Source organism: Arabidopsis thaliana, chromosome 3, assembly GCF_000001735.4.
Source record: "Arabidopsis thaliana chromosome 3, partial sequence".
Lineage (NCBI taxonomy): Eukaryota > Viridiplantae > Streptophyta > Magnoliopsida > Brassicales > Brassicaceae > Arabidopsis > Arabidopsis thaliana.
Window position 1 is genome coordinate 22,492,231 of NC_003074.8, and position 24,690 is coordinate 22,516,920.

At 41.0% G+C, this 24,690-nt stretch overlaps 6 protein-coding genes, 1 long non-coding RNA gene and 1 pseudogene across 14 annotated transcripts; 4 read left to right on the top strand and 4 right to left on the bottom strand.

Annotated features, from left to right (window-relative positions):
* The first annotated feature begins 580 nt into the window (after window positions 1-580).
* AHL18 (AT-hook motif nuclear-localized protein 18) lies at window positions 581-2,023 on the top strand. The gene has a single exon (NM_115951.2). The coding sequence runs from the start codon at window positions 974-976 to the stop codon at window positions 1,769-1,771; it is 798 nt and encodes a 265-aa protein (NP_191646.1). The 5' UTR covers window positions 581-973; the 3' UTR covers window positions 1,772-2,023.
* Window positions 2,024-2,508: 485 nt separating this feature from the next.
* Window positions 2,509-4,467, top strand: DHDPS1 (dihydrodipicolinate synthase 1). 2 transcript variants are annotated; one of them, NM_180399.3, is made up of 3 exons: window positions 2,509-2,941; window positions 3,219-3,302; window positions 3,385-4,467. In NM_180399.3, exons 1-3 carry the CDS (start codon window positions 2,856-2,858, stop codon window positions 4,310-4,312), a joined length of 1,098 nt encoding a protein of 365 aa, NP_850730.1. In that variant the 5' UTR covers window positions 2,509-2,855; the 3' UTR covers window positions 4,313-4,467. The 2 variants fall into 2 exon arrangements, with proteins under 2 accessions (NP_850730.1, NP_191647.1); NM_115952.2 differs by having other exon boundaries at window positions 2,634-2,941; window positions 3,222-3,302.
* A 177-nt stretch (window positions 4,468-4,644) lies between these two features.
* On the bottom strand, window positions 4,645-5,869 carry ZPR2 (binding protein). 3 transcript variants are annotated; one of them, NM_001340061.1, is made up of 3 exons: window positions 5,717-5,869; window positions 5,088-5,241; window positions 4,653-4,986 (listed from the first exon to the last, which is right to left on the bottom strand). In NM_001340061.1, the coding sequence occupies exons 2-3, from the start codon at window positions 5,210-5,212 to the stop codon at window positions 4,794-4,796; spliced, it is 318 nt and encodes a 105-aa protein (NP_001319809.1). In that variant the 5' UTR covers window positions 5,213-5,241; window positions 5,717-5,869; the 3' UTR covers window positions 4,653-4,793. The 3 variants fall into 3 exon arrangements, with proteins under 3 accessions (NP_001118868.1, NP_191648.1, NP_001319809.1); NM_001125396.2 differs by lacking the exon at window positions 5,717-5,869 and having other exon boundaries at window positions 4,645-4,989; window positions 5,088-5,245; NM_115953.3 differs by lacking the exon at window positions 5,717-5,869 and having other exon boundaries at window positions 4,651-4,986; window positions 5,088-5,601.
* A 1,192-nt stretch (window positions 5,870-7,061) lies between these two features.
* FLA10 (FASCICLIN-like arabinogalactan-protein 10) lies at window positions 7,062-9,009 on the bottom strand. Its single transcript, NM_115954.3, has one exon. The coding sequence runs from the start codon at window positions 8,609-8,611 to the stop codon at window positions 7,343-7,345; it is 1,269 nt and encodes a 422-aa protein (NP_191649.1). The 5' UTR covers window positions 8,612-9,009; the 3' UTR covers window positions 7,062-7,342.
* A 304-nt stretch (window positions 9,010-9,313) lies between these two features.
* AT3G60910 (S-adenosyl-L-methionine-dependent methyltransferases superfamily protein) lies at window positions 9,314-11,142 on the top strand (the record flags this gene model as incomplete). 2 transcript variants are annotated; one of them, NM_115955.6, is made up of 8 exons in its annotated part: window positions 9,314-9,680; window positions 9,799-9,912; window positions 10,012-10,080; window positions 10,176-10,195; window positions 10,282-10,334; window positions 10,448-10,478; window positions 10,590-10,671; window positions 10,747-11,142. In NM_115955.6, the coding sequence occupies exons 1-8, from the start codon at window positions 9,497-9,499 to the stop codon at window positions 10,950-10,952; spliced, it is 759 nt and encodes a 252-aa protein (NP_191650.2). In that variant the 5' UTR covers window positions 9,314-9,496. The 2 variants fall into 2 exon arrangements, with proteins under 2 accessions (NP_191650.2, NP_001326988.1); NM_001340062.1 differs by having other exon boundaries at window positions 9,444-9,912; window positions 10,747-10,952.
* On the bottom strand, window positions 10,058-10,328 carry AT3G09495. The gene has a single exon (NR_141540.1). It is a non-coding gene; the product is annotated as an other RNA (long non-coding RNA).
* On the bottom strand, window positions 11,098-21,014 carry AT3G60920 (beige/BEACH domain protein; the record flags this gene model as incomplete). 2 transcript variants are annotated; one of them, NM_001340063.1, is made up of 27 exons in its annotated part: window positions 11,098-11,319; window positions 11,399-11,458; window positions 11,538-11,597; window positions 11,876-12,025; window positions 12,213-12,329; window positions 12,433-12,522; window positions 12,615-12,683; window positions 12,787-12,840; window positions 12,961-13,044; window positions 13,150-13,219; window positions 13,321-13,463; window positions 13,599-14,048; window positions 14,260-14,571; window positions 14,685-14,879; window positions 15,063-15,147; window positions 15,418-16,040; window positions 16,198-16,524; window positions 16,779-16,860; window positions 17,078-17,154; window positions 17,262-17,375; window positions 17,553-17,657; window positions 17,779-17,913; window positions 18,076-18,480; window positions 18,561-18,707; window positions 18,812-19,503; window positions 19,619-19,693; window positions 19,919-21,014. In NM_001340063.1, 27 exons carry the CDS (start codon window positions 20,952-20,954, stop codon window positions 11,098-11,100), a joined length of 5,979 nt encoding a protein of 1,992 aa, NP_001325702.1. The 2 variants fall into 2 exon arrangements, with proteins under 2 accessions (NP_001325702.1, NP_191651.3); NM_115956.3 differs by having other exon boundaries at window positions 19,919-20,801.
* A 782-nt stretch (window positions 21,015-21,796) lies between these two features.
* Window positions 21,797-24,641, top strand: AT3G60930 (annotated as a pseudogene; the record flags this gene model as incomplete). Of its 2 annotated transcripts, none has more annotated exons than one of them (3): window positions 21,797-21,826; window positions 23,011-23,732; window positions 23,801-24,641. The 2 variants fall into 2 exon arrangements; another variant differs by lacking the exon at window positions 21,797-21,826 and adding an exon at window positions 22,185-22,934.
* Window positions 24,642-24,690: the final 49 nt, after the last annotated feature.

Genomic DNA, 24,690 nt, shown 5'->3' on the forward strand with positions numbered 1-24,690 from the left:
AATTCAAACTTCAACAAATGAAAAGAAATTATAAGAAAAAAACTTCACGCGTGCGTCAGAAGGAATTGCACGTGTGACTGACACCTAGCATTTGCTGTCTCCAACCCCATCCTCTTCTTTTCTTTGTCTTCCATAAGGTTTTTGGTATTAATACTTAACCTACTTAGGGATTAGCATTTCAATTATACATACACGAATATATATAGGTCTGGTTCTGACATAATTTACAAAGATAAAGACTAAGATCGACAAATCAATGAATATAGACAGAAAGAGAAGTCTTATTTTCTTCTACTAATTAAAATAGCCAAAAGGGACTAATGTAGTAATGTAGTAGAATGGTAAACTATGAGTAGTTCTATATCCCACAAGACACGGTCTGACTCGTTGTGTTTTGTAATCTGACTTCATTAGTGTTGTTTGGGTCCCAATCCAATTCCCCATGTCCGGCACATGCTCGTCTTTCTCGGTTTCACGCCCATTCAAATCTTTCCCTTTTCATAAATTTCACCATCACGGTTAACGGTAATTCGTTGGTGTATCTTTTCAAAAAGCGCCTCATCTTTACTTTTGTTTGTTTGTTAGATTGCTTCATATTTTTCATTTTCTTATTCAACTCTTTGTTTTTCCTTGAACATCACACTTCAAAAGACCAAAACTAGTGGAACCCATATACCGCACCATGGGGGCACGCTCTTGTGTTATTGCCATAACAGAACCCATCATCCTTCTGATTTGTTTACCTTAAGCCACAACTTAAACCCTAAACCTCCATATTTCAAACCCTTTTCTCTCCTACATGTATCACTGCTTCACTTCCACTTTTCATCAACCTCACGTTCCCAAGCCCTAACTATATGTATATATAAATAACTCTATATTTGATTCATTAATTTAGGGACACCAAATCTATTCAACCTAAAAGCCTTCTTTTCCCCTATATTGACCAACTTTTTAGCGAATCAGAAGAGGAATGGATGAGGTATCTCGTTCTCATACACCGCAATTTCTATCAAGTGATCATCAGCACTATCACCATCAAAACGCTGGACGACAAAAACGCGGCAGAGAAGAAGAAGGAGTTGAACCCAACAATATAGGGGAAGACCTAGCCACCTTTCCTTCCGGAGAAGAGAATATCAAGAAGAGAAGGCCACGTGGCAGACCTGCTGGTTCCAAGAACAAACCCAAAGCACCAATCATAGTCACTCGCGACTCCGCGAACGCCTTCAGATGTCACGTCATGGAGATAACCAACGCCTGCGATGTAATGGAAAGCCTAGCCGTCTTCGCTAGACGCCGTCAGCGTGGCGTTTGCGTCTTGACCGGAAACGGGGCCGTTACAAACGTCACCGTTAGACAACCTGGCGGAGGCGTCGTCAGTTTACACGGACGGTTTGAGATTCTTTCTCTCTCGGGTTCGTTTCTTCCTCCACCGGCACCACCAGCTGCGTCTGGTTTAAAGGTTTACTTAGCCGGTGGTCAAGGTCAAGTGATCGGAGGCAGTGTGGTGGGACCGCTTACGGCATCAAGTCCGGTGGTCGTTATGGCAGCTTCATTTGGAAACGCATCTTACGAGAGGCTGCCACTAGAGGAGGAGGAGGAAACTGAAAGAGAAATAGATGGAAACGCGGCTAGGGCGATTGGAACGCAAACGCAGAAACAGTTAATGCAAGATGCGACATCGTTTATTGGGTCGCCGTCGAATTTAATTAACTCTGTTTCGTTGCCAGGTGAAGCTTATTGGGGAACGCAACGACCGTCTTTCTAAGATAATATCATTGATAATATAAGTTTCGTCTTCTTATTCTTTTTCACTTTTTACCTTTTTCACTTTCTTAGGTTTTGTTTTAACGTTTGATTAATACCTGAAGGTTTTTGGAAAATTTTCGATCGGATAAAAGGATTTATGTTGCGAGCCGAAACGCAACGGTCTGATCTCGGATTGATCTTTATATATATAGGGGCTAGTGTTGTGATCTTCCTTGAGTTGATGTTTATAATGTAGTAGTTGATATTGAATGAAATCTTCATGTTTTTTGATAAATGATTATAGCTTGATCAAGATTTAGAAGTTAGCATAGAAAAATGCATGAGAAGACTGGTTAAAATTTTCGTGCACAAGTAGCTAAAGAGAATAATCTTGCTTCCTTGTTTAATGGCAAGACTTGGGAACAAGATGATTACATTGGCATACACTTTTCTAGACTTTTTTCTAGGTTATAGACACAAGTCAATACTTTGTATTCTAGTTACATTTATAAAACTAAAATTTCGATTGTAAACTATAGAACAAAAAATTATGAAAATCAATAATTGTACCCTGGTTAACTTATAACTAAGAGCATCCCCAACGATATATCTTAGCCTAATCTTAGCAAACATCTTAGCATTAGATTAAGAAGTAGTTCGTTCTTAACCATTGGAGATGCTCTAAGAACTTAAAAAAATTCTCCTAAACAAAAATATGAATCGAAATCCTATCAGAAAAAGTCTAGCCCGGAAATCTCTGGACGTGTGGGCCGAATCTAAACCCTCTTAAAGCCCAATTTGATTAGGATCAAGAGAAAGGGGAAGCCCTAAAGATTGGCGTCCTGCGTTCATCATCACCTTCTCTCCCGCCGCTTTCTTTCATCTTTACAAAACCGATTACTTTTGTCGGAATCTGACGTCAGCATACCTGCTACCACTTCCAGAGTTCAATCGATCTTCGCCTCGTTGAAACGTTTTCCCTCTTCGATTATCAACAGTGTCTCCACTCGTATCATCACCGCCTCCAACTAATTTTGCCATCTCTCTCGTTGTTCCAATTTGATTCTACTAGTGAGCTCCGATTTAATTTAGGGTTTTGAAAGATGTCAGCTTTGAAAAATTACGGCTTGATCTCCATTGATTCTGCCCTCCATTTTCCTCGATCAAATCAATTGCAGAGCTATAAGAGGTTACTCTCTCTCTCTCTCTCTCTCTCTATGCCTAATCTTATTGGGATTATAGTTACTGGTATTGGATTTGGTTTCGACAGCTCTCTAGTGTAATTGAAATTTTTGTATCACAGGTAGAACAATGAATATATTGCTTTGGTTACTAAAGCAATAACTTTTTCTCTTGAAGAATCGGATTTGTAGTTGTGTTTATATCTGTTGATCGATTGGCTAGATTAATGCTTAGACATTGCCTTATGATCTCTGAGTGATTGATTTATTTGCTCATCAAACCAGAAGGAATGCAAAATGGGTCTCTCCAATAGCAGCTGTTGTACCTAACTTCCATCTTCCTATGCGCAGTCTCGAGGATAAAAACAGGTGCATCTTCTATTCCTTCTCATGTTTACTATTGTTTTTGTTCATACTTCAGCAGCTTTCTCTTGTATTTTTGTGTTGGCAGGACAAACACAGACGACATAAGGTCCCTTAGAGTGATCACAGCCATTAAGACACCGTATTTACCTGATGGAAGATTCGACCTCCAAGCATACGATGACTTAGTCAACACGCAGATAGAAAACGGTGCTGAAGGTGTGATTGTTGGTGGTACAACTGGTGAAGGCCAATTGATGAGCTGGGATGAGCACATAATGCTTATCGGCCATACTGTAAATTGTTTTGGGGGAAGGATCAAAGTCATTGGAAACACTGGAAGTAACTCGACTAGGGAAGCTATTCATGCCACTGAGCAAGGATTCGCCATGGGAATGCACGGGGCACTGCACATTAACCCTTACTATGGAAAAACATCCATTGAAGGCATGAATGCGCATTTTCAAACCGTTCTTCATATGGGACCGACTATTATATACAACGTGCCAGGTCGAACGTGCCAGGATATACCTCCCCAGGTTATCTTTAAACTCTCTCAGAACCCTAATATGGCTGGGGTTAAGGAATGCGTTGGTAATAACCGAGTTGAAGAGTATACTGAGAAGGGAATTGTCGTTTGGAGTGGAAATGATGATCAGTGCCATGATTCTAGATGGGATCACGGTGCCACTGGAGTGATATCGGTTACTAGCAATTTAGTTCCGGGTTTGATGAGGAAGTTGATGTTTGAAGGTAGAAACTCAGCGTTGAACGCAAAGCTTCTTCCTTTAATGGATTGGCTATTCCAAGAACCGAATCCCATTGGTGTAAACACTGCTTTGGCTCAGTTAGGAGTTGCGAGGCCGGTTTTTCGGTTACCTTATGTGCCATTGCCTCTGTCCAAAAGGATTGAGTTCGTTAAACTGGTGAAGGAAATCGGAAGGGAGCATTTTGTAGGAGACAGAGATGTTCAGGTACTTGATGATGATGACTTCATCTTAATCGGTCGATATTAGAGTCTCTTCCCTGAAGATTGGTTGTGTTTATACTTTCTTCGTTCAGTTGTTAGTTATTTAGCTGATGAGAAACTCACAGATGGATCAAGACTTCTACTTGTTGTAATGTTTGGTCTGTTACTTTTGGTGATGAATCTAATGGCTTTTGCTTACTCTATCTCTCTCTCCCTCTCCTCTCTGGATGATTGTGTTTTGTCTTTGCGTGTTTGCTCTGTTGTATAAAACGACATGATGGTTGTCTGAGGTTTGGGTCGTCGGAAACATCTCTATCACGGATCGGCATATTAAGCAACGAAATTTTTTAGTTGAAAGTGATCATGGATATGTATGTTAATACTTGGTACATGAAAAAGAATAATCAAAGCTTTCATAGAAGAGTAAATCACCCATAAATCATTAGTTTGATTTTATTTTAGTACCATTAAAGGTTGGAAAAGGAAAGAAGAAGACGAGAAGAATCAATAAACAAAGTTCACGAAGATCACTGAAGCAAGGAGGTTGAAACAGGGGAGTATTTTGGGTGAAGCAGAGCAAACAGAGCATTGTTTTCATGGTGGAGAAGAAGAGCTTTCTTTTTTAAAGCTTCATTCTCTCGTATGATGCTTTGATTCTCTACGAAAAGCTTCAAGTTCCTCATCTCCATCTCCTTCTGTTCCTTCAGTAATCTTCTCCTCCTGCTTACAATGAAAAAGAAAGTACTGTTTTATATAATTCAGAAACAAAAATAGAGTCAATGTCTGAGGACGCTTGATATATGCGGAAGATGAAATTGAACCTGGTGAGATTAAGGATACGAAGATGGGTTTGTGTCTTAGATTTATGTTTGATATGGTACGAAGCAGATCTCATAGTTGGTGTGTCAGTGTCTGGGAATGGTGGCTCTGAAGTTGTCAGACACATCTTCTTGTGGTTTTATCACACAAAACGAACTGAGTAAACACAATGGAAGAGTAAGCTTTATATAGACGATCTATAAAGCTGTAGTTGTTTCTTTTGAGATAGAGAGTGATGAAGAAAGACAAGGCTTTTGAAGGTAATGATGGCAAAAGGAAACTCATGATTATAGAGGGGCCAGAGATATGCATGAGTTCAGGACGAAGATGATGAAGAAGAAGACCAAAACAGACTCTTCTCTTTCTCAGACTCTCTGTTTCTTGTTCTTGATTGAATAGTTACTGTACTAATAGTGCAAACTTAGTAGAAAACACTTGAGAGGTACATACGTAAATCGACCATACCAAATCATTCAATTTCATACTAATTGATTACTTTAGTTGTAATCAACTACAGAGAAAGATCACATGAAATTTGGACCAACTATGCATGTACTACAATTTGATTTTAAAAAGTTAATCCATAAGCACCTTTTATTTTCAAAAGAGGCTCAAAAGAAAACTCCTTTACCTTAATACCAAACCCATTTCAAAGGTCGAAGTCTTGGATTCGCGGTTTGGCATCTCGTGTTCAAACCAGGTTTCCCTCATAATTGGGGTCTAATTTTAAGGAAAAAACCTTGGTTCCAAAGAGACATATATCTTGTTCCTATGTAAAATGAAATCTAAGCATGTGATATGAATAGTAAAAAATAAATATAATTGATCTAAGGACTAGGACCACTATAAAACTCTTACTCATTTCTTGTGTTGATATTTTTTTTTGAGATGCAACCAAATTTGAAAGACAAACAAGAAAAGAAATAAAGAAGGGGGAAGAAAACTTATACTAATAAAGACTAAATTGCAAATTGTAGGAGCTAGTCAACATCCGGAATTATTATCATGCTTCAAAATGATCAAAGCTGTTATGATTCTCTACCTATATTATTTACTATTTTTAGACTAGGCATTGTCCACCACAAACAAAAAGATGAAAGTTATTCTTCATCTCATACAAGCTAAGGCATAAAAAACACAGAAGAAGGAATCATAAATAGCAAACGATTTCGTGGGTAATTTCTGGAGTTGCTACAATGATGAGTTTTGTTTTGATGCATACAAGTGGTCCATATCAAAATCACCACGCCCCTTCATTACTGCAAGATGGTACCATATGTGAATCTCTAACTAGAGTAGCACTCCCATGCATAATGCGTCTCTATCTATGATATGTAAATATTCAAATCTTTAAGCATTATACTTACATTGTCAACCACAAAAACATTATCAGCAATTCCTAGTTTCACAGATTAGGCATGAAATTTGAAGATTAAAAGAGAATCACCTAAAGGAATCTAGTTTTTCAGTTGCCAAGCATTAGAAAAAAGTGGTGAGGACTCCAGAAATTGTAGTTACGATAAGCTATGTTATCGGGGAAGGAGCTAGTTGATGTGATCCTTTGGATTTAGGCTCAGCTAGACGTTTAGATAATAGCTTGGCATCGAGTGGTTCAGACGCAACATTATCTTTCGTCTTCTTCCTTTTGACCAACATTAGACACCGTTTGAAACAATGAAAAAGGCGGGGTACTTTGAAGTCCAAACAGTCTAAAATGAGTGTCGTCTTACCAAACTAAAAACGACAGGCTGTGTTGATAACGTGGGCTCTCTTGGGCTTTGAATATAAGTTAATGGGCTTATATGAAACCTGTATTTTCTATTTTGAAAAGAAAGTTATAAAGGACGGTGTGGACCAGAAGACACTCTTCGTTTTCTCTCCACGTGGGATATCACAGGTTCAAGTTCCAACGGTCCATTTTTTTGGGTGCAAAATTCCAATGGTCCATTAATCCACGCATTTAATCTTACGACGTTGTTTAGCATAATTAATTAATTTGAAATTTAGAACAAATAAAAACGCAAGAGAACACAAACCACAAAATGGAAACTAGTCAATTAGAAGATCTCAATATTTCGACACTACTACAAACTAACACACCAAAACAAAACAATAACAATCATCCAATTCTAAATTAACTAATAAGATTAAACGTAAACCGTAACACTCTAATTCCCAGTTTTTAACAAACAGCATCACAAAGAAATAAAAACTCGTCGAAGGAAGACAATGGCAGTCTTCGTAATTAAGGTTTTGTTTATAACAAGAGAGATGTGGCGGCAATAGTGACCAATGCGGTGAACAACGCAGGAGCGTTAACGTGAAACGCCGCGTTTTTCGCATTACTGTTCTCTGAACTTGTCGGCGAGTCTGACGGAGCTCCTTCCGGTGAAGATTCATCCACCGGTGGTGCTGGCGGAGAAGCTGCGGTTGGAGAAGGTGCTTCCACAGGAGACGGTGACTTAGCCGGGGTCGGTGTCGGTGCACTCACTGGCTCCGGTGCCGGCGCCGGCGATGAAGATTTTCCGAAAAGCTCAGCGGGAAGGAGCACATTATCCACAGTGAATATAACAACAGGTGTCTCATCGACCACCGTGTCGGCGAGTCTCGACGGACCAACGCCGGTATGGAGAATAACCTCGTCACCGGAAGTTGACGTCGTTAAATCGTATTTACCGGCGCCGTTAGTGGCTAAAGTGGAGATAGCGTCTTTGTTAGTCTTTAACGATCCTTTGGGTTTGTATTCAGCGAGGGCGTGATACTCTAGGAGCGAGACCACCTCAGCTTGTGTGAGATTCGTCAGATCTGGTACACCTCTAGCTTTAAAAGCTTCATCGGACGGTGCAAAAACCGTCAAGCCTTTTTCAACGGTGGATTCGAATGTTTTAATAACACCGCTCGATACGAGCAAATTCGCGAAGGTTTTGCAACCGGCTTTCTCGAGAAGTCCGGTGATGTTGCTAACTCCGGCGGAAGAAGGAGCAGGTGCGGTTAAGATTCCGGGAGCGATGATCGGAGCGTTGATTTCGAGAACGGAGATGTTGTAAGGGATTTGTTTAACGGATTTGGTGTAAGAGGAATCGAGCTTGGAGCCAGGAGCGGCGGAGCCAAAGCCGACTTTGCCTCCTTTGAGATCGGTGACGTTAACGAATCCTAGGTTCCCGAGAGCGTGTCCGGTGGTTTGGTAAAGCGTGGTGGTGAGAGTTGTGCCTTTAGAGAGCTGATGGAGTTTTAAAGGATCGTAGTAGTCGAGGAGGACGAGGAGGCTGAGAGCATTTTTGACGACGGAGAGTGGGTGTTTTCCGGCGAGGGAAGACATTGCGCCATTGTTGAGAACAAGGACGGTGATTGTAGTGCGGCTGTTGATTTCGTCGGCGAGTTTTGTTTGAGAAAGGTAGTTGTTGAATGAGGAATATTCCGGCGTATCAGAGAGGATTTGAGTAATGTTATGGCCGGAGACGGTAGAAGCTACGGTGAGGAGAGATAATGTGAAAGCGAAGAGAGTGAAAGCTCGTGATGTCGCCATTGGAATTTGGAAGGTTGAGTTGAACTGTGGAGAAGAGAAAGTGAGAAGACAAAGAGAGTGATGAAGTTAATAAGAAGAAGAAGAGGTTAAATGTTAACCATGGTTATATTGAAGAGTTAACTATGGTTAATTTGAGAACACGTGCTGCTTCCTTTTGCTAAAAAGCCTGTAATCACGAAAATGGGTGGGCTTTGAGCTTCTTTCTTTATGGTTCGTCCTCTTCCAAAAGCAACCGAACCGAACCGTTATATCATTATCAATTTATCATCCTTGTTAGAGTTAACCATGGTCAAGTAGCTAACTAAAATTTGAGCTTATTTATGGATGCTCATTAGATAATCATCCAAAATTTTGTAAAAGGCACTCAGATAAAAAGGATTTAGATATTTTTACTTGACAACTAGTAATATCGTTAGTACTTAGTAGACTCATAAATAAGTGTCGTTATCAGTTTTAAATACTTGGTCAATAGTTGGTAACATCTTTTAGAAATGGAAAGAAGGTTCTAATTGCCCGACACAGCACTGATAAAGAAATTATTATTTTTTATAAAAACGACAAATCAAAATACGTAGTTTACTACTGTCATGTAAAAATCTGCAAAAGTTTTATCATTTGATTAGAAAAAAATAAAATAAACCTTCACAAATCAGTAAACTATTACTCCGTATTAATTAATGGGCGGAGATGAGGCTTTAATTCCTTACTTTGAGCCCAATTATGAGGCTAATAACAATGTGTGAGCACGTGTCACTCTTCAGCTTCACATGATTATGTATTGGGCCTGTAATAAGCCCAAACTTCGTAAGCTGGTCAAAAACAACGACGAAGAGAAAAAGCTCCGCCGCAGAATCTGAGATCGGATCTTTAGAGAGAGAGAGAAAGATGCAGAGGGACGTGTCGAGCTGCAACACTTACAACTATGGAGACGCTCTCTATTGGGACGCTCGTTACGTGCAAGACGCGCTTTCTTTCGACTGGTACCAATGTTACTCTTCTCTCCGCCCTTTTGTCCGCAGCTTCGTCTCTACTTCTTCACGAGTCCTCATGGTTGGCTGTGGCAACTCCCGTAATTCTCTCTCCTTTTGCCAATAGATTTGAAGAAGTCTGTACCAGTGATTGAATTTGACTTGAGCAGCAACCAAATTTAATACACTGTGATTGCCCTGTTCTTCTCTTTGGTGTAGTGATGTCAGAGGATATGGTGAAGGATGGGTATGAGGACATCATGAATGTTGATATCTCTTCAGTGGCTATTGAGATGATGCAAACCAAATATGCATCTGTTCCTCAGCTCAAATGTAACACTTCTTTTCACATCTCTAGTTTATATTACTTTAGCTTTAGAAATATGTAAAGTAAGAAGCTTTATCCTATTATACTCTGTTTTTACCCAACAGATATGCAAATGGATGTTAGAGATATGAGTTACTTTGAAGACGATTCCTTTGACACTATTATTGATAAAGGTATGTTGTAGCAACCACCAATTACTCTGTTTTTATGGTGAAAAGCTTAGAAGTGATATATTGTTACCTGTTGTTGCGGCTGCTGGATTGTGTAGGAACCCTTGATTCATTGATGGTACGGAACCTGATCTTTTGTTTCTCGTGTTCATGTCTACATGTGTTTTTAAGTTTTCTTGTTTTGTGTGATACGGTGGGTTCCAGTGTGGCAGTGATGCTCTTCTAAGTGCTTCGAGAATGTTGGGTGAAGTTAGCAGGTCACTAATATCATCATGGCTGCTCCTGGATCATCTCATATAGATGCCAGTTTTTGGATTCTTTTTTAATATATATATTCTCAATAAAACTCTTCTCTTTTTTCATATTGCAGGCTGATTAAACCTGGAGGGACCTACTTTTTGGTAACAAACATACTTTCTCTTGCATTCTATGTCTGTAACTGTTCATAGTCATTGTCACTGGTACTAGAAGGATATATAAGATATTTTGTGTTTGTTGTGGTGGTTTGGTAGATAACCTACGGTGATCCGAAAGTGAGAATGCCTCATTTGACTCGTTCTGCGTACAACTGGAAGATCTCCTTATACATTATACGTAAGCTTCCATGTTTTGCAACAAATTTTCTTTTGAAATTGTATTCTTAGCTTCATTCCTTCCGTGTTCTTGCAGCAAGACCAGGATTTAAAAGGCCAGAAAGTTGCAGCTCGTCAGCAAAGTCTTGTATGGAAGCTATACCTATAACAAGTGAGGGAATGCTGCCACATGATTATGTTCTGGAGGATCCTGATTCCCATTTTATTTACATATGCAAGAAGAAGGATGAAGATGAAGAAGCTCAACTACCCTCATACCCATTAATGGAGGATGTTTTGTAGTGATGGCACGCAGAGGCTCAAACAATGCAAAATTGTGCATGTGTGTTTGTCTTTTTGATCCCCATTTAGACCAGTCGATCTATTGTTGTATTTTATGTGTCTTGTGATCTTATCCCAATTGATAGGTCCGAGTCTCAGAATTGCTCTATAAACTCATAATATACGAATAAACATCAACCTTTATTATCTCAGCCTTGGACAACAATTTAGGCTTTGTAGATGACTTTTGAGCTGCATTATCTTTCGATGAAGTTAGTGATCGTTTTGACGTCGGGGTCAATTTAGTGATCTTTGAAGTGTTCTTAGAAGTCTTGATAGACGAGTTGCTGTTTTCATAGTTAGCCGCCTCGGAAGATTCAGTGTCAATCTAAACAAAAATAAAATTCAAAATTTTAAAATACATAAGCACTTGAAAATTAAATGTAATGGAACGTTAGAGTTATTACCTGATTTGTAGTTGCATTTGAAGGGGTAGAGACAATGTTCATGTCTGAATCAGGTTCAGTCTAAAAAAGATATCACCAAAATAATTACTTATCCCTAAATGAAATTTGTTGTCTATCTAATGCTTATTCAGTAGCAAACCTCGCTGGTAGTTGGGTTTGAAAAGCTTGAGACCATGTGAGTGTTTGGATCAGTTGTGTTCTGTAAATAAAAAAAATCACATTAATGTTGATACCATGAAAAACGAATGTAACTAAAACGCCAAAGACAAACTGAATTTACCATTTGCAATAAATTTTCCTGAAACTTTTGAACAATTCCGGGTTTGTCCGTAAGTTCATAAACCCTAAAGATAGATGGTCGTATAATATACGAAAATGAGGAAGCAAAATAAATATGGCTAGGCTCTTCACTTGCAAAGCAAAGGACGGCGATTATGGATACTCGTTTGAATGTTTTTGGGAGGAACCAAGTCTTACCAACTCCTTCACATTATTCATATCTTGGAGAACTCCTTTCCAAGTGGCTGCAATGTCTGAAAATATTTGGTCTGCACGATCAAACTTTCTACCTTGCAGTTGAATCGAAAGGGTTGTAAAAGGTTCGACTCTAGCTAGATAATGCAACACCTACACACAAGAAATAACAAATTATTAGACCATCATTAGTATTTAGTGAAAACTCTATCCTCTTGCAAATCAAAATACTAATTATTGTCTTTCTTTGGTGATAGGAGGAACAGAGTTTTAAAACGAAGAAAATGTAAGAGAAGAAATGATAAAAACTATGGCAGATATCATAGAGAAGATAACTTACTGCTCCAGCACTTGAGTAATGTGAACCATAATGAAATTTGGGGATGACTGGATCTTCAAAGCTAGAGTGTTTTTCTTGAAACTTTTTCAGCCGCTCCGGGTTCAGTGCACCAATTGGCTGAACATATACGGATCCACATTACAACCAGTTTTATAGGTTTATGGATAACTATAGGCAAGCATAAAGCGAAAAACTACTAATAATAAATTACTAATAATACCACCTTGGAAAGATCCCTGTAATTAGATGGATTTGATAGGTCCAAAATTTCTGATACATAGTCGCATAAAATCCATGGGAAAATAGGATACTGCAAAGATATGAAAAATAGATCAAGATAACCAAAGAGAAAATGATATCAAAGATTATAAGAAAAAACATTTTAACTAGCACGAGATTTACCTGAGTGATGTCATTATAACTACGCCCAGCCAATGTGTTGAGCTGCATTAAGTACTCAAAATTGCTGATCTGCAGAAAAGATGCAAAGTATCCAGCGAGAGTTACTGCCAGATGTTATTCAAGGGAACAAAATGAAATTGCATGATGGAGATAAAGGATATTCTCTGGTTACCTCCCATCTAGCCCAACGCTCCATTAACTGTGTTCTTCTCGAAACTTGTTCTGGCTTCTAAAAAGGAAACGTTTTATGTAAGTTTTGCAGCATTGAGAAAAATTTACTCAGCTTGATTCCTAGCTTTGTCCACCATGCACTAAAGAATGGGCAAACGGAGGGAAAAAAAAAAACCTGAGTTGCCGAGTAAATATTTTTCAAATGAGGAGGCCTTGCTTGAACAATAGCCCGACAAGCATTTCTTCGTCCCTCGGTGTTCTATAGTTTTCATCAAACATCATATAGTGAGAGGAGCTAGAAACTTGAAATTTCCAACGAAAGAGATCAAATAATGTAATGTAACAGAGAGAGTTTTTTAGATACCCCAAAATCAAAGAAGAAGTTTGAGCGATCCACCATAAATAGTTCAAGAGCACTCTTCTTCAGTAGATATCTGTGAAAGAAAAATATTAACAAAGATATAGGTCTCCATCTATTTACATGATAATGCGGAGGAAATAGTGAGCTAGAGACAACATTAATGATGAACTTTACCGTCGGCTATAAATCTGATGAAGAGAAGACATCAGCCAACTTCGATCTCTTTCTTCGTCTCTTGATTTTGAACCGTCTGACTTTTCATCCAAATGTTGGTCTTCTCTGATGTCAACAATAAAATTTATTCTCCGTGTTGTGATCTGAGAAAGACAGAAAACAAACATTACAAAATCTGGTCACTTATGCTCTGTTTTATTTCTTGGTCATCAATGGAATACTCATTTGTGTCAGCTATTTGTTCAAAAGATAAATAGGTAGTGTTAGTGAGAGCATACTTGAAAGGTTCCTTTCACAACCCCTAGTGGTCGGACCATAGTAGAGGAAATTTCAAGAACAATCCTTTCTTTAAGTTCACTGAGATCTTTTACTTCTGTAGAATTTTGAACCATATTCTGTTCACTCAAAGGTCGATGATCGTTGATTCCAGTTGACAGTGTTATTGCATCCTCAAGTGAGCCAGACCTTCTCTCTTCGTTTTCCCCTTTGCGTTCTCCAACATTACCCTCTATTTCAAGATCATCGGCATCTCCATGTTCATCATCTTCATACATTATTTCCTTTGATATTGCTTCAACAGCAAGAACAGGTGAGTCGTGATTATTCATCAAGTATGTCTGATCCCCATAGTTTCTTGTTGTCTCAAGATGACCAGTGCCAGAATAATTCCTCCTTAAACATTGTCTCATCCTCGAAGAACTTTCCATAGAATCCAGTTTCCAGAAAACCTGCATATGTGATGATGTTACATCACTGGAAATGTTCTCAACATGTTTTAAATTTACCCCAGAACAACGTAGCTTACGTGTTTGGGACTGCATAAATGGTCTCCGAAGGGTCCAAAGAAGCATCTCATGTCCACCAAGTAACGAACGAGTTTGCGCCAACCACGGATTCCCATGCATAAGCGATTTTTCACTATTTTATCATTTTGCATACGCCTGTCAATCTGGTGAGCGGTTGAATCAATAAATGTGAATCAATATTTGCAGCAGCCTTATCTCTTGCTCGACCTGGTGTATCATCATTTGGAGCCTCCAAGGGTTTCTGGAAGCTTGAAAAGGTCTGAAGTTTGGTACTCTTACGCTCAAGTAATGAACTGTCTCGCCTAAGAGGTGGAGGCGCTGGAGGTGCTGGATGTGCCGGCGCTTCCCAACCAGCTGCCCCTGCAGCTATCATTGCCAGTGCCATTGCAGAAGGAGGCGATGCAAAAGCAGCTGCCCACTCCGGAGAAATCATAGAGAGAGCCGCCTAGAATAAAAAGTAACAGTTTAATACCTTAGGCTAAGGGATGAAGCAGCACTGTCAGAAGCTATAAATATATGTGATAGAAACTACAGGGTATGTGAACAGATTTGTGGAACCTCAATGGGAAGTGCATCAGCAGCCAAAGCACGAGTATCAACGACAAGGGGATTCACACCATCACCAGTGGAAAGTTCATGAATACCAGCCAAAAGAGGCCTCCATCTTCGGAGAATTGCAACAAATGGTGGTAAAATAGCCTCTAGATACTGCTTACGTAGTGGTCTTTTATCTTTGCTAACAGCATTCCATACCTGCAACAGATTTTGAATCAAAAAATCGAAAAACCATAAAATAAAACAAAGTGAGCATTATTAAGTTCACAAAGAAGACTAGGGGAGCAATTTCCATTATCGTTCTCCAAAAACTCAACATGAAAATGTGAGACCAGACCATAATTAATTGAAGTATGGAACCTTAATTAGGGGAGAACTAACCTCAGAATATAGAACACATGTAGTAACCAATACCCTCTGCCTCTTAGAATCAGAGATTGGCATGTTTAGAACGGGAGAGAGCACACTGGAGATAAAAAAAAACAGTCACATTAAATTCTCTATGAGCAAACAACCATTTAGAAGGCATGCAACGTCAAGTCAGGCGTCCAAAAGATGCCAAATATGCCCTTGTATTCTAATTTTGTGACAAAGTCTAGTCTAAAAATGCTTAAGGCATGTGGTCATAATCTTGAGTGAGCGACAACATACTTTGGACAAAATCGTATCAATGCAGATGGGTTTATAATTCGCAAAGTCACATAGGGAAGTAAGAAAAAACATGTTATTACTTTACCTCCACAATAAAGCTGATGGTGACTGTCGCATAGACAACTGAGAACTGATATCTACTGAGGCAGAATTTCCTAAGGGGCACTGGAGTCCACCAGTTATACCATCTTCAGAACTTAAATTTTTCATCAACAGACTATCTTCACCATGGTCTTCTTCCCTCAAAGACAAGAGTACCATTCGAAGCATGCATAAGAAAGGCTGATCACTATCTAGCAACTGGTAGAGGCCTGACATCCCTCCCATCCCGGTACCAGATCCTCCACCAATTCCTAGGCCACCTCCAAGTCCAGACTCATCTAGCAGCAAGGCTTGAAGCATGGATACTGATTTTTTAACCAAAGGAAGTTCGATCCAGTTACCCTGAGCATCTTTTTGTAGAGCATGCTTCCAAGAGTCCCAACCACTTCCACCACCACCAAAACAACTAGTTTTAGAAGGTAGTCCAACACCGTACCACAATCGACTTCTGTACTTCCAAGCATCAGCCAAATCCCTGGTACAACTTCCATATGAAACAAAAGCGCAAGAAACAGATTCATAGGGCTCAGCTGCAGCAGCAGCAGCAAGACGCTCCATTACGGCTGTAGATATCTGGCCACTTGCATCGGCCATTGAAGCAAGTATCTGAAGAAAAAGTAAAAGCAGGAAAATAGCAGAAAGTTAATCAGATGATCAGAACTATCTTTCTTAAATGATGTTATAAAAACAAAAAGGAAAAAAGCCAATAAATAAGGGGAGATATTGATCCGGAAGAAAGAAATTGAGAGTAATTTCCACTTACATCTAAATGGACCCCTCCTGAATCACTGGACACTGAAGCACAGCTACTAGAAACCTCTGATGATTCTCCGACCGTTGGCAATGTGTGTGAACGGTAGTTGGGAGGATAAACAAGTGAAAGAGGAGATGGAGAGACATCAACTGCGCTTGCAGCACAATTTTGCTTGCTTTGTAGTCGCAAATGATCTTCGACAAGCATCAAAATCACAACTGTATTTTCCACTAGAAACACTGAAAGCAGTGCAGCATTTTCTACTCCCGCTTTTGCATCTTTTGGTGTTAGACTCTCTGCCGCGAAACCAGCAGATGCTGCAGCTATAACTTGAGTCTGTTTGGGGAAAGTTTAATGTGTAGGTTAAATTATAGCAGTCGACCAACATAACAGAACAAGGCTTGAAAGCTTACTGTCTTTAACAATATTATAGCTAATATAGAGCAAATAAAAAAAGATCTGACAATATTTTCTTGTGAGAGTACGACCAATGTCAACTATACAATGCATGTGTAAGACGAACTTCGTGTTTCTCTAGCAAGGAATTGTATAACTAACCATATAAGTCAAAGATAAAACAGGAGCTATACCTGAGCTTGCAGTTCACTGGCAGCAAAGTCTAGCAATCCACCTAAAAGTCTTCGTTTGAAAATTGGCAGTGATTCCTCACGCCTTTGAAAAAAGTATTAGGAAAAAAGTGTAAATATAATTGAACAGAAACATGCTTATCTCAAAATACATGGAAGAAGCACTACAGTGCAACAACAATATGATCCAAAAGATACCTTCACAAACTAACAATGTGACAAGAAAAACAGATGACACTCAAAATGTTATTGGCATCCCAAAAGGCACGCGTAAAATGTGGCGCAGTAGTGCATGAAAATACCTAATTCGTTTCTCCCCAGTGCTAGACCCACCAACAAAAGTAAGCCACTCTGCACAATGAATTGTAGCCTCAATATCCTGTAAAAGGAATCAGATGTAGCGAAAAATATAAATAAACACAAATGAGCTTGGAAAAAACGTGAAAGGGAATTAATCTGGTAGACCGCTGAAACAAACAAATTTACCTTCCAGCCATCCTTCTGGCGCATTGAATGTTCCAACATTATGATCAAGAAGTTATGAATCAGATCCTCCTCTTCAGCAGAACCGGGTGAAGCAGATTGTTTCCCTGCATCTTTCTGTGTGTACGCAGAATAGTCAGCATTTTTAAAGTTTTATGGTACATGCTTAAGAGACTTGCCAGATAAAAAATGTAACTCGCCTTATCACACTAGTGTAAATATAGCCAACTTGGCTCATTACTGATACAATAATCATGGAGGCGAACTTTAAAATTTTTAACGTTTGAGTTATACCTCGTAGTTAGAGATTAAAATCTCCAAGATCCACTCAGGCCACTCTTCCATTTTGGTCAGACTACTCCTTTTTTCTGGATGGGTACAAGCCAAAAATAGAATATCCTGACGTAGAAAAAGTGAGTTCAGAAGGAGACATTGTAGAGACCGGACAAGTAGAAGTTTGTAGAGCACTTTCACAAGTGCATTTGGTGCACAAAAGTGTCTTTAACTATGACATTTATACCTGAAGTGCTCGATTTTGTAGTGCCTTAGATGCAAATGGTAGAGAACGCAGGAGGATTAACAGAAGTTGAGGATGTTCAAATCGATGACCTAAATCACAAAAGTTCAGGCCATCCTCAGTTGATGAAGCATTAACCTGCAAGAAAGATCCTTGACATTAAACCAGGTATACATATAAATCTTACTAAAAAAAAGTTGCACCTCAGAGACTCTCTTTTTCCACCAAATTCTTGACATTAAACCAGCTACGCTTAAAGATAGATCAAACAAATGAAAGATATATTAAGACATGTCATACCGAAGCCCCAAGCAAAGTTGTGTAGACATTGTCGGTCATCAATCTGTTTGGAGCTGCTTGAAATGCTTTCAGCAGAGCAAATAGAAGCAATGCGACTTTATAATCAAACATTGTTCCACCATTTTCACGAAACTCACTACCCATGAGGTTACTCATTACATCAGATTTGGCACCAACGGAAAATTTTAAGTGCCCTTTTGAAATCAACGCACCAATCAATCTGATGATCCCAACCATGACACGATCTCTATCGTCAACATTGTTTCTTGCATTATTATTGAATGGAGTTTCAGAAACAGAGGATATTCTGTCAGCATTCACGGAACTGGAGAGGGTAACTGAGCCAGTCTCACAAATGACAGTTTCGGATCCATGCACTTTTACTTGTTGAAATGACTCTGTTTCCTTCAAAGATCCTACATTATCATCATGAGCATGAGGGTCACCCTCATTATCTTGTGGAACTGAATCCAACTTTAACAAACCAGGCCCATTGTGTTGACTCTGTTTGCTATGAGAACAAGAAGTGTTTCTATCCCACCAGATGTGATAAATGCCTCTGCAAATGTCTGAGCCTTTGCAGCATTTGGCTGTACAACCAACCTAAACATGAGATGCAATACCCTTGCAACCTAAATAGAGGTAACAACTGAATGATGTCAGAGAAAAAATATTAAAAGATCTGAGAAATGACACATGTTTAACAATTATGAAATATCACTAAGAAACGTGTTACCTGATTTGGTTGTGGACTCTCAATTATAAAGCCAAGTAATCGATGGAGGTCATCAGCAGCAAACGAAGGAGATGCTGCTCCCATTAGAAGTTCAATAATCACCAAAAGTTCATCAACCAATGCATTAACTTCCCCCACTTGACGTGCATCCCCATCTAGAGAAAACGTGTTCACGGAGTCTTTCTCTTGAATTGTCCAGAAATATCTTCGACATCCATCCAGAAGTACCTGAATGGCATCAGCATTCCTCATAGCTGTTGCTTCGGTGAAAACCATATCTTGAAGAGATGACAACAGCTTCTTTTGGAGTCTGTAACTGCACACACTCCATATCTTCAGATCCAACAATAGTGTACAGAAGAGCTGCACTTTAAGAGCATGATTGATCTTTTGAGATTGGCAAAGAGAAACAATAGCAGCAACTAGCTCCTCATCTCCTACTCTATCGTGCTTGATATCAAAGGATGCAAGTGAATGAAGAAGGTAACCGAGAACTGTGGCCAGAATTTCAGGCCCCCTAGTACGAGATAACTCTTCATTGTTCCCAGGATGTTTAATAGCAAATGAGATCATTCTAAAAATAGGTGCAGCCAGAGAATATGTTGTCAAAGAAGATGGAACATTTCTAGAACATGGCTCTAGATTATCTTTGTGCACACTGCTTACGGTTAGAGGAAGCAAAGACATGGGTCCTCCATAAGCTAAGGCCCAGAAGGACTCCAGACTTCATTCTCGTTGCAACATGGACTTGTCCAATTACCTCAGCTGGTCGTCTTTGAGTGCCTTAATCAAGAAAAAATAACGAACTTCCAAAGTAAGGGAAAACCAAATAACAAAGTGCGAAAACTACAGCAGAAAAAGAATATGGTGTTTTCTCATCTCCTAAGACACAAGATAAATAAAAACAAAGTTCATATGAAAATGGAGAATAGTGAGACCGAGTGAAAGCGATATAGATAGCACAAGAACAGATAAAAGTATACAACAAACTCAACCAAATGAGCATCTGAAAACAAGTACTAATAAAACACATCATACTAGGGAATATTTTTCAGACTTGTAGAGCCTTCTCAGATATATTAAAAATCAAGAGTATAATATAAGCACCTGCTGCTCCAGAAAGAGAAGCATCTGGACAGAACCGCCCACTTAGTAGACATGGGTGGTAAAGTAGGTGAATGTATCCTCCAAGCTCTGCATCCGAAAGACTACTTTCCTCTGCCACATTACGGACATGGTCATTTGTAGCTAACCATGGAAGACCTGCCCCATTGCCAAAACAAGGCAAAACATCCCCACCTCTAGTTGCCAATCGTGTCATTCTTTCAGGACCAATCGGTTCTTTAAATATATAAACTGGTCCCATCTCAGCAAACAAAGCACACTGACGTCGACGACGTTGTAGACCAGCAGTTGTAGAAGGAGGATTTGACCCAATGCAACAGAAAGAAAGCGGTTTGGATATCCGAGGATAGTCAAATGGTCGAGTTTCATACAACGACCCGTCAATATATAGCCGTAATTCACTATCTGAATTCCCTAAAAGTCCCTGATTGCAGGTATGCTCAAGGCCAATAAAGTACCAACACTGAGGCTTAAATGCATGAGTGAAATGAAGTGAAGTTTTACTTCCTTTCCCACTGCCACTCTCAACCACCAAAAATTGTGCATAGAAATAAGCTTCAATTCCCTGATTATCAGGGGTCAAAAAGCTGAACAGACGAGGCATATGAGCAGTACCCTCACCAGTGTGTACATTCGCAGGCGCTGCATTAGATATTTTTCCTGATTTTGCCGCTGAAGCAGCAGCAATTGCAGCTGCCGCGGTTGAAGCATCTAATGTGTCAGCAAATGATTCAATATAAATCCAAGTCGCAAATGCATAGCCATTGGTAAAAGGCCAGCGACTTTCTCCTGGACCAAGTAAACCTGAGCTTTCACCAACAAACTCAAAGCTACACGCAGGTCCTCTTGATTCCTTTCCATTCATTGCCTTCTCCAAGGCATCTATCAATGGATTTGACCACACTGTTGGAAGAGACTTTTTGATAACATGAAGCCATCTATACAAATCATCAACACTAAGAGAGTGCCCGGCTAAATGTTGAATACAGTGAAAAAAAACTGCTGCATTCCACATCATAGTGGCGTCCTTGGATATTATCTCCTCCACTGATCGCAAGAGAACACATAATAAACCCGCCACCGAACACATAGCTCTGTTTCTTGTGCAAGAACGTAAAATCGCTAGTAATCCTCGAACCATGCGGGTCCTTGGGGACATGAAACTGACACTGTCACCAGAACAAGGTAGGCAAGGAATAAGCTCGCCAGAAACAATGGCAGCACGAGAGTTTAACATGACACTAGGAGGGTTGCTACTAAGGATCAGCTAGCAAATCCGGTTAGCTACTCAGTAGGCTGTATACATTGGTGCTTGCCTGGTCTTCAAAATCCCGAGGTGTTTTCGAGCCCGCCTCGGGTTGATTTTCCAAGTCTTATCCCCGAGGCGTTCCGAGGTCGGGTCGGGGATTACTTTATGAGACTGCCCGAAGCGTTCTCGATATCGCCTCGGTATGGGCTCTTGACGAGAACTCCGAGGTGTTTTGGTCCGGTTCGGAATAATTCATATATGGCTCCCGAGGCGGTATGGTCGGCTCGCTATACTGGGTCAAATCCGACCCCAACAGTTTGCCCCCCAGCTAAATGATTCAGTAGAATGATGAGCTTCATGAATGGATTTCCCGAGCCGACTGTTCACCTTCTAGTTTTTGTCGCTTCATCTTCTCGGACGGTCAAACTTCTGTTGCGTGTCACCGACTATTTTTGAGGAGTGGAAACGTTTTTCGCTTGTTCCCGAGGATCATGCGGATCTTTTTTCTTCTGCCGAGCCCACGCGCTTGAACGCGTTTTGGATGTTTAATGCGGACCCGACGCGCCTTTGAAAATCTCTATATAAGCAGCGAGCCACTCCTTCAATAACTTCATTTGAAGTTTTCGAAGAAAATAAACGAGGTTTGCTTCCTTCTCTCTGATCTTGATATTTCTATTGCTTTTTCTTTTCCGGTGAGGTCCCGTTGTTCTTTGTTATTTTTGATTTTGCCGGGATAGAAATAGAGTTTTCCGGTTGTTTTCCTTCTCGTCTAACGTCCCGAGCCGAGAATGAGTTCTTCGCAATCACCGTCGACCCCGAGCGCTTCTCTTGTCGATTCTAGCGATTCAAAACATCCAGACGATCTGCCTCAGATCTATAAACGGAGATCAGTTTGGACGTCTTCTGAAGATGCTGTTTCTTCATCGAATTCCCCCGAGCAGACGACTCCCTTCACGGTTCGGGAAGACACCAATGCCGATATCGCTCGGGAATTGGATTTACCCGACGATCCCGAGCCGCATCTCGTTCGGAGGTCTTCTGCTCCTATGGTCGATGAAGCTGGGACATCCAATTGGCAAGATGCGTCCGAGCCCCTCATGCCGACGGTTAAGATCGAGGACTTTCTTTACTTCGGCCCGAATGAGACAGAGGATATCTTGCGTCTTAACGAGCAGAAGGCTTTCGAGAAAGCTGAGAAGAAGAAGAGGAAAAAGAAGAAAAAGGCGGTAATGCCAAATCCTCCCGGTTCATCAATGTGTACCGAGCAATCTCTCTCGGATCTTAAGGCTCGATTTGGTCTTGGTGCTGTAACCTTGCGTGTTCCGAGCCCTGAAGAGCGAGCCGACAGTCCTCCTGCAGGTTTCTATACTCTGTACGAGGGATTCTTCTACGGCTGTCTCTTATGGTTGCCGATCCCGAGATTGGTCCTGGAATATGTGACATCATATCAGATCGCTCTTTCCCAGATCACGATGCGGTCTTTGAGACATCTGCTCGGGATTTTGATTCGAAGTTACGAGTCTGAAACGGAGATAACGCTGGCTCATCTGAGAAATTTTCTCGAGATCCGGCGGGTGCCAAAATCCGAAGTGGACCGGTACTACATTTCCCCCGCTAAGGGAAAGAAGATTATCGATGGGTTCCCGAGCAAAGACGAGCCATATACCGATCACTTCTTCTTTGTAGCCATTGAAGATGCTATTCATGAAGATCTCCTCGGGACTGTTCTGACGAGATGGGGAATTTTGGGTAGTTGTAGTTAGAAATTTATTAGTACCCGAGGTGATGTTAATTTCGTTCTCTAATTGCAATTTTCCTTTTGCAGAACGCACTCTCAAGTTTCTCGAGCCGATTCCAGACGATTTTCTTTCGGCTTTTCACGCGTTGTCGGCTCGAAAGTGCGATTGGCTGAAGCATTTTTCTCGGGAACGAGTTGAGTGTGCGCTTCGTCTTCTTCACGGCGTTTCTTGTCCCACTAGTTCGGAATCTTCCGATCATCGCACTCAATTTTTCGTGGACATGCAATCGACGAAACTTACTTTGCGGGAGGTCTATGCCAAGAAGAAAGAGGACAAGGAGAGGCGATTGGCGGAAGAGAGGCGCCTTGTTAATACGGGATTGATCTCACCGCGGGCCGATCCTGAGGCGACCCAAGATGGGAATGTTATTCCCGATGCTACCGCGCCGCAGACTGCTCCCGAGGCATCTCGAGATGGGGTCAATCCCTATACTGCCGGGCCGGTTGACGCGGCGCCCGCTGAGGCTCAGGGAGCCGAGCCATCCGCTGCTGCGCCCGAGGCGGTTTTGGCGTTACCTGCGATTGACAAAGCGGCAGGTAAGCGCATTCGGGTTGACGATGTGTCGTCAAAGAAGAAGAAGAAGAAAAAGAAGGCATCCGGCTCCGAGGTGGAGAAAATACTCCCCATCTTTGAAGATCGTACTGCCTCGGCTAATCTGCTCGGGGGATGTGTTGGTCCCTTGCTTCCTCCTCCAGATACTCTTCTGGAATCTCGGAAGTATGCCGAGACGGCATCTCACTTTCTGCGGGTATGAATTCTGTTGCTTATAACCTATCTTGGTGTTATCATTATAAAGCTAACTTTTCTCTTTTCCAGGCTGTCGCTTCGATGAACCGGATGGTACATTCGTATGATTCGGCTATGCGAAGCAACATGGAGGTGGCTGGTAAATTGGCCGAGGCGGAGTCTCGGATTCAGGCCATCGAGCGAGAGAAGAACGAGGCACTCTCCGAAGCTGCTGCAGCGAAACTGGAAAAGGAAGAGGTCGAGAGGACGGCTCATGTGAATAAAGAGAACGCCATTAAGATGGCCGAGCAGAATCTCAAGGCGAACTCTGAGATCGTCCGTCTTAAGCGGATGTTATCCGAGGCGAGGGGACTTCGTGACAGCGAGGTGGCTCGGGCCGTCCAGACGACGAGGCGGGAGGTCTCCGAGACTTTTATTGCTAAAATGAAGAACGCCGAGCACAAAGTGTCGCTCCTTGATGAGGTCAATGACCGATTCATGTACTTGTCTCAGGCGCGAGCCAACGCGCAGCTGATCGAGGCCCTCGAAGGTGGCGGAGTTCTGGAGAGTGAGAAGGAGCAAGTTGATGAGTGGTTAAAAGATTTCGCCGATGCTGAGGTAAATCTTAATCGCTTCATGTCCGAGCTGAAAGATGACCTCAAAGCTCCAGCTCCCGAGCCCGCTCCTCTGAGTCCGGGTGGTCACAGATCGGTCGAGTCATTGGCTGACGAGGCGGGAATTACAGATCAAGCCGGATCTCTCCTCCCTGCCAAGGATAATCGACCATCCGAAGATCTCGACTAGGGACCCGAGGCGGTTTTTTGTTTTTCTTCTCTCTGCTCGGTTATAATACTTATAGCTGGATGGCTTTATCCGTTATGTAGAACCTGCCTGGATGGCTTTATCCAATTTAAGTCATTTTTTGAAACCCAAAAGTTATGGTTTATTAATTCTGAATTGTTTTATTAGATAAAAAATGT

Coding starts and splice junctions, on each gene's coding strand:
- AHL18 (NM_115951.2), top strand. CDS start 974: ATGGATGAGGTATCTCGTTCTCATACACCGCAATTTCTATCAAGTGAT.
- DHDPS1 (NM_180399.3), top strand. CDS start 2,856: ATGTCAGCTTTGAAAAATTACGGCTTGATCTCCATTGATTCTGCCCTC. Junction 2,942..3,218: donor CAATTGCAGAGCTATAAGAG/GTTACTCTCTCT, acceptor TCATCAAACCAG/AAGGAATGCAAAATGGGTCT. Junction 3,303..3,384: donor AGTCTCGAGGATAAAAACAG/GTGCATCTTCTA, acceptor TTGTGTTGGCAG/GACAAACACAGACGACATAA.
- ZPR2 (NM_001125396.2), bottom strand. CDS start 5,212: ATGTGTCTGACAACTTCAGAGCCACCATTCCCAGACACTGACACACCA. Junction 4,990..5,087: donor CGTATCCTTAATCTCACCAG/GTTCAATTTCAT, acceptor TTTCATTGTAAG/CAGGAGGAGAAGATTACTGA.
- FLA10 (NM_115954.3), bottom strand. CDS start 8,611: ATGGCGACATCACGAGCTTTCACTCTCTTCGCTTTCACATTATCTCTC.